A 7,636-nucleotide genomic window follows, 5' to 3' on the forward strand; every position below is an offset into this window, starting at 1 on the left:
GTACAAGTGGGTATTACATCTTGCCCCACTATAACCCCTTCTCTTGTAAAAGTTATTCACAATCAAGGCCACTTACCTATTATAGATATGCATGATTAAGCTACAGGAAGCATACATCTATGAGGCCTATGACCATAAATCCACTAATTAGACACATCATTAACTCACAATCACTTACACTCATAGGGACCCACCTTCATAATTTTGTCCAGCATATTTGGTCTCATGACTTGTTGAAAGTATACATCCTCAAATATTTTCCCAAGGTACTCACTTGTGATGAGGGGGTCAAGCCATGGATAGGGGTCCACATGCTAATCATCTAACTAGTTCATGTGTTTGTGTCAGTCTATATTGATCATATCATGTACTTTTTATTTTTATTTATTATAAGCCTACTCTTTCTTGTAGCCTCTTAATCCTATAAGTAAAAAGTGAAGAGTTAGATTTTGGACTTCAAACTATGATAGCGTTTTACATACTCTTCATTCTCACTAACTTCATTCACTCAGTTAGTTAATTTTAGAAAAATATAGTGAAGTTCATAAAAAAAACTATTTGAAAAAATCACAACTAGGTTAGACTGAAAGAGGGACAACTTTTAATTCATCAAGAAAAGCTTATTTAGATTAACCCTAATTTTTCATCCTTAAATTTCTTAATTCATTAAATATACTATTAAAATATATTTTTAATTGCTCTTGCATATCATCATGTGTGATATAAGCTTCATTTGAGACCGTTTTTTTCTTGCTTCTTAAAATATTTTTCTGATTAAAAAATCTTAATTTTTTACCAAATAATAATTTTAAGAAATAGTAAAAAAGTCATCCAAAAAAACCATAATCATAAATAAATAATAATAAAATTAATAAATTATGAATCAATATCGTGCAAAATAATAAATTTAACTATTTATTGCATAAGGATGAATATTAATTTCTTGAACCGACCATAAACTTTATTGTAATTTTGATTCGATAGTCGCCTTTGCACAATATATTATCATTTCGAACAAAAAATCAGAGGTTTGTGGCTGTGTGAACTCGGCATTATTAGGCCCGGTCATCTGACAGAGAGATACATTTGGATTTTTCTCTGTCTATAGTAAAAGAATAGTTAAAGCACAATTATTAATTGTTATAATAATTATAATTTGACTGTATTTTTTACTGTAGACACAGACAGTGATACAGCTGACCGGAACTAATAATTTCGAGTGTGAACTCTTCCTCCCGCCTCTCCCATTCGGCAAATTATTGGGTCAGGTGATCGGAGGCGGAAAATAAGTTCGGACATCCAATAAAAATTTGCCGCGTCACCTTGCGCTTTAGTTGCGTTTTTTGACTTGCGCTTTAGTTGCGCTTTGGTTGCACTTTTTGACTTGCGCTTTAGTTGCGCTAATTTTAAAATAATATTTTATTAATATTCGGACCTATCTCTACGTTTGGTCACCTGACCCAATAATTTGCCCTCCCAAAGCCAGAAGGACCTGACCTGGCCATTGCTCGTTCACCTTCTCTGTGCCATTCGCCGCCTTCTTCACCAGCGGAAGGTTTACCGGATAAGAAGGGCCGGAGCCCTTCGAGCTCTGTTGCTGCAAATAATTCTGCTAAGACCAAGAAACGGAACCCACTCACATGGCCAATGCTTTCCCTGTCATCTCACTCTGTGTCCCATCTATCTCCCTTGCCTCTAAAACTTCGCAAGGCTCTTCTCCTTTTCCAGCCACCAGTGCCACTCTACCCATTACGCCGCTAGGCAGTACCCGGTTCTTTACTACCTCTCTTCCCCGCGCCTTGTCTTCCTATTCTTCTCCTGCCCCTTCGTCAAAAGCCGTTATCGATTGCGTAAAGGTGAGTTTTTTTTTATACTTATGCTGTCTCCCAGTTGGATGCATGTAAGTTGTTTCTTTATCCTTTGTTTACATGTCCCGATTTCAGGAGAGTTTGGGGCAAGCCACGAACATAAGTTTGAGGGATCTCTTGAACCTTAACAGTTGGGTTGTGCGTGATTATTACCGGCTTGTCAGCTCCGTGAACGCCCTAGAGCCTCGTATCCTCGTGCTTTCAGATGAACAGGTTTGCGGCATCTCTTTATGCTATCAAGATCAAAGAGTTTAGGCAAAACATGTAGTACTTTTTATTGTTTTTATATATTTTCTGGCTTTTTTTTTTGGTAGTTGAGAGCAAAGACTGTGGAATTTCGCCTTCGATTGAGCAAAGGGGAAAACCTTGCTGATATTCAAGCTGGTTTTTTTTAGATACTTCTCTCCATTTTCACATGGTCATATACAAAGAGCCCGTGTTTGTTTTACCTAACGTTTCTATCTCCATTAGAGGCATTTGCTGTGGTTCGGGAGGCCGCAAGAAGGAAGCTTGGTATGCGGCATTTTGATGTCCAGGTGTTTTGACTCTCTTTGGTACTTAAAATCTTCTTGGTTTATGGATAGATGAAGGTGGACTATAGTGAAATATTGATTTTAGATCATCGGTGGTGCGGTGCTTCATGATGGATGCATTGCTGAGATGAAGACTGGGGAAGGAAAGACTTTGGTTTCGACATTAGCAGCTTATCTGAATGCTCTTACTGGCCATGGAGTTCACGGTATCTTCCTTTGAATTGTTTTTTATGGATGATTTTTCTTACTGTTGCATCTGAAATGCATGAATACTGACAAAAAGAAGTACTTTGCGGAAGCAAAACCATTAAGCATTTTGATGATGTAATGTGGTGAGATGTGTTGCAAAGGTGCAAGTTTGGTCATTCTTCGGAGCTTAGGCTTCATTTGGGAATGCTTTTCATTGCTTTGTTCATAAAAAAATATCATCTGAAAATTTTGATTTGTTTGGAAGTGAAAAGGGAAGTTTTATATTGCACTTCCATCTCCTCCATGGCTTCTAGAACATGAAAAACACTTTGTATCTGTATGACAAATTATCCTTCTCTTCGAGAGGGAAGTTAGGATTTTTTTTTCTACAATGCAATACAATTCAACATCATTGATTGTCCGATGACTTGTTAGTTAATTGCTATTTGTTTTTCTTCATTTGGTACATCTGATTCCACTCCAATATTTGTTTTTCAGTGGTGACTGTAAATGATTACTTGGCTCAGCGTGATGCTGAATGGATGGGCCGCATTCATAGATTTCTAGGTCTTTCCGTTGGCCTCATTCAGGTGTGCTTTCAACTATTGAATTTGATATTGCTGGCAGAAAAAAAATATAAATGTTTTGCCTGCCCTTATACTTTTTAAACTTGTAGAGTGGCATGACTGCTACAGAGAGAAGATCGAGCTATAGTTGTGACATAACGTATAGTAATAATTCGGTAAGTTTACAACACTAAATATTCATGATTGTTACACCTCGTTTTCTCTGGAGATAATCCATGATGTGGGCTTATTTTTGTCTTGTTTTCTTGATACTTCGGTTGCTGCTAGCTTTTCTTTATGACCCTATCTTATGTGAATATGTTGGAGCTCATGTTACTTCGGGCATAGGTGGAGGCTGTTGGTTATACCTTGTTATTTAAGTTAAATAACTCTTCTTTTATAGAATCTCTAACACCTTTTGAAGCAGAAATTATTATCATAGGATAGCTTTTCCCTTTCAAATAACTGAATAAGGCTCTTGGTAGTAACTTGATCCATCTATGTCTACCTGTTCAGTGTAGCCTATTCAGTTTAAGACACCAATAACGTTTTCATTACATTTTTTGGGCTGATTTAGATGAGTTTTTTTTTTAGTACTTGTATGGGGTTCGGTTTGGATAATACAAAACCAATCTTAATTTATTTGTGCAGGAACTTGGTTTTGATTACCTCCGAGACAATCTGTCTGGAAATAGAGCGAAACTTGTAATGCGATGGTAATTTTACGTGTATTATGAGTTCCTTCCTTGATGTTTGAAGACTAAACTAACTTAAAACATTGAAAACAGGCCAAAGCCATTTCATTTTGCCATTGTTGATGAAGTTGATTCAGTCCTCATTGATGAGGGGAGGAATCCATTATTGATAAGTGGAGAGGTGTTTTTCTGTAAATTTGTATCACAGCTTTTTCGTTTGACATTTCAGTTTCAATGTTGATTGATCTGAATGAATAGGCAAGTAAGGATGCTGAGCGTTACCCTGTTGCCGCCAAAGTTGCTGAGCTTCTTGTACAGGGAATTGTGAGTCACTGTATTTTTATCTTTAATCAGATGAATTTTGTGCTCTAATACTTACTACAAAATTGAATTTCATTTCTTTTGACTATCGTGGTTTTGATCTCTTTGCTGCATGTATTGTGATAAGGAAATGACTTTATTTGCAGCATTATAATGTGGAACTGAAAGATAATTCAGTTGATTTGACTGAGGAAGGGGTTGCGCTTGCTGAAATGGTTCTTGAGACTAATGATCTGTGGGATGAAAATGATCCATGGGCCAGGTTTATGCAACTTCTTAGCTGAAATATATTCATGTTTTTGATATCCTTTGTGATGTAATACAGTACATGCAAAGTTGAATTACTTGAAGAGTTTGCACACTTAAGTGTTAGAAGCCACAATAATCATATCTTCACAATGAACTTTCTAACGACAAAAGAAAACACAAAGAGCGGTAAGACAAGCTTAGGCTAAATCACATGCATAGGAGTTAAGATAGTAAAACAATCAATTAATCTAACATTGCGTTCGTGGTTGATTTTCAACGATAATCCCTAAACTAACAATGAGATTAGTCGCTACAAGAAGATCCTTCACACAATTCTTCCAATTACTAGGTTTTAGCGGAGATGATAAATTCACATTCAAGGATGCAACTATGAACATAGAGAGTTGGGTGTCGAGTTTACCCAAAGACAAGAGAGATACGCACTCCGGCAAGGTTGTTTGAAAGCTGGGAACGAAGTGGACAGTAACCACGAACCTTCTCGCACTAAGGAACACCCGGGAAGAAGTGCAGAACTTCAGGACAACAGCGGTGTTGTTGTGGACAGATCCTCCACAGCATCCAATAAGGTGTAGATGAGTTTCAGCCAGCTCCTTGGCTGCCGGTGACTATGGACAGCAAGTTGTGGCCTTCCTGGATGCTGGAAAGTAAGGAATTTTGCTATGGAAAAATTCTGGACAGCGATAGGGGGAGTTCCGGGGCTGGATAACAGGTGTGGGAGCATAGGAATCTGCTAGCCAGCAGTTAACAGAATCCTGGGAGGGTCGGATAGCAACTATGCACTACGGGATGCCTTGGACAATCTCACACAGTTTTCTGGAAGGGGTCGGGTAGGTTCGGATAGGCCAAGGAGAGGAAGAGAGGAAGGAAAAATCTGAAAATAAGTTCAGATTTAGTGGGTAATTAGAGATTAAGTTCATTGAAATTTGAATTTGAAACAAGTGGGAATTAGGGGGGAAAAAGAGGGGGAATTGGATTAATTAGATCTTAAATTTATGGGATCTAATTAATAGGGGAGAGGGGGTTAAGGTGGCCGGCCAAAGAGAGTGGGAGGGAGGGGGTTTGGTATTAATGAGGGGGGCCCGCACAATTAAAGGGAATGAAAGGTTTAAATCTAAAATTGATTTCAGATTTAGACTAATTAGGAAGTCTCCCATTTTTTTTAATGGAGGGTCATTTAAGAGGTAATTTGAAATTCAAATTTTGAATTTAAACAAACTCCTAAATTATTGGGCCCCAATTTGGAAAGGTTTTATGGTGAAATTGAAATTAAGTTTTGAGGGAAAATTTGCATGGGGGTCGGTGGATGAAGCAGGAGCTATGGGGGAAGAGTGGGGAAGGGTGGCCGGCAGTTGGGTTGAAGGAAGCTGGCGGCTTGGGCGGCCCAAGGAGGTCGGCGGCAAAAGGGAGGGCTCGGGTTAGGGAAAAGAAGTTTGAGGGTGGTGAGGCCGTCGGTGGGGAGTAGGGTTGAATCCGTCGGGTTTGGGGGAGGATGGGGATGGCCAGCCGGCGAGTAGAAGTTTGGGGAGGGAATTCGACGCAAGAAAAATAAAAGAAAAATAAAGATAAGAGAACCACGAACCTTGGAATCCACCAAGATTGACGGGTATTGCTTTTGCCCCTCTTGGGCCTCTCCCTCACATGAACTCACTAAGAGATCAACAAGAACATAAAATTTTTATTATCAATAATTCATCATCCTTACATGAAGAGGGGAAGGCTTTAAATAGCCAACGGAATAAAGAAAATGCAAAGACACAATTGCCCCTAAGGAAAACACATGATGAGGCCCTTAAGCAAGGGCATAAACGGAAAGAATACAATAGACTCATAAAACATAAAACAAAATACATCAAATACAATAATAATCAAAAGTAGATCGTGACCGTAGATCATTGATCTTCTGATGTCCTCATCACTTTGCACTCGTACTGAAAACCAATCTCCTCTCACCAAGTTGAATACGTGAAACATATTCATTTTATCATGAAGCATCTGATCCTGAAGTTGAAGTGTTTTGGACTTTTACTATGAGTTTCCAACTTGTGTTGCATATCTGGCTCGAGTTTGCCACATTAGTGCACATTTTGAGTTCAAGATATAAAATGCTAGGAAGTGGTCCAACCGTCCTGCTTGAGACCAATATGCTATGGTTGATTAGAACATATATCTGTTTGTTAGTGCATGCAACTTCTATGTAAACAATGACAAGGAGAAACTTAATGATGATCATTTGTGTTGAAAAATAAATCCATTACAACTTGTCTATTTGTTGCTTGAATAAAAGAAATAGTTGAGTTTAGTATCTAAACATAACTTCATCTTTTGTATTAGTTGGTGTCCGCCAAGGAAAAAGTCTGTTTTAATTAGTTATTGTTTCGTATATAAAGTAACTTCTTTTTACAGGTTTTTAATGAATGCTTTGAAAGCCAAAGAGTTTTACCGTCGGGATGTTCAATACATTGTTAGAGATGGAAGGGCATTTATAATCAATGAGGTAATTTCTACTCACATAGTGTATAATTTTTTTTTGCAATTGATATTTTAACGTCAATTTGGCTGTTTGTGGGTCATATCCTCTTTTATTTTTTATGAGAAAAGCTTTGTATTAAAATTTCCTTTCTTTATAATTTGGACTTTTAAGTTTCAACAACTCCAATATTTTTAAAAATCTTGTAGAAGCTCACAAGTTTAGTGTCAACTTTTTATTATCCACACTAGGCATAAGGATGAGGATTACATAAGTCACATGGTATATATTTTCTTGCACTTCACTTCTAATTTACAAAATGCTTTTTTTTAACCTCTTAGAAAACTATTGAAGTAGAGGATGCAAATCACTATATTCTAGAGAACTAAAGAGAGCACTATCAAATTTTGAGAAACAAAATTAGGAGCACACACAATTATGCTATAGAATAATAAAAAAAGGACATAGATAAGAATGCTAGTTTTTCCATAGTTTGATCAAGAATGAACTACACCATAGCATTTACATAGCATTTACACTAGTATTTATGTAATTTCATCAATAATGACCTACACCCATAGGGTATGGGGGCACAATGATTCACAATCAAAATTTATGAAGGATAAAATAAGAAAAGTCACAAAGATATATCAAATTATATTCATAAAAAACTAATAAGGAGAAGAGCTGATAATATTTAGTTAATTTTTGGAAGAGCTTCTAACTA

General features: G+C 37.2%; 1 protein-coding gene across 1 annotated transcript; it reads left to right on the forward strand.

Moving 5' to 3' along the window:
• Positions 1-1,503: 1,503 nt before the first annotated feature.
• LOC110095005 (protein translocase subunit SECA2, chloroplastic) lies at positions 1,504-6,936 on the forward strand (the record flags this gene model as incomplete). Its single annotated transcript, XM_020820367.2, is given in 12 exon segments — positions 1,504-1,856; positions 1,944-2,081; positions 2,183-2,252; positions 2,340-2,404; positions 2,487-2,607; positions 3,089-3,180; positions 3,267-3,332; positions 3,808-3,872; positions 3,945-4,032; positions 4,110-4,175; positions 4,319-4,434; positions 6,846-6,936. Coding segments are annotated over 12 exon segments (1,194 nt in total), but the record flags the coding sequence as incomplete, so codon positions are not given.
• Positions 6,937-7,636: the final 700 nt, after the last annotated feature.

The sequence above is a fragment of the Dendrobium catenatum genome, unplaced genomic scaffold (assembly GCF_001605985.2).
Source record: "Dendrobium catenatum unplaced genomic scaffold, ASM160598v2 fragScaff_scaffold_182, whole genome shotgun sequence".
In the NCBI taxonomy this organism is placed as follows: domain Eukaryota; kingdom Viridiplantae; phylum Streptophyta; class Magnoliopsida; order Asparagales; family Orchidaceae; genus Dendrobium; species Dendrobium catenatum.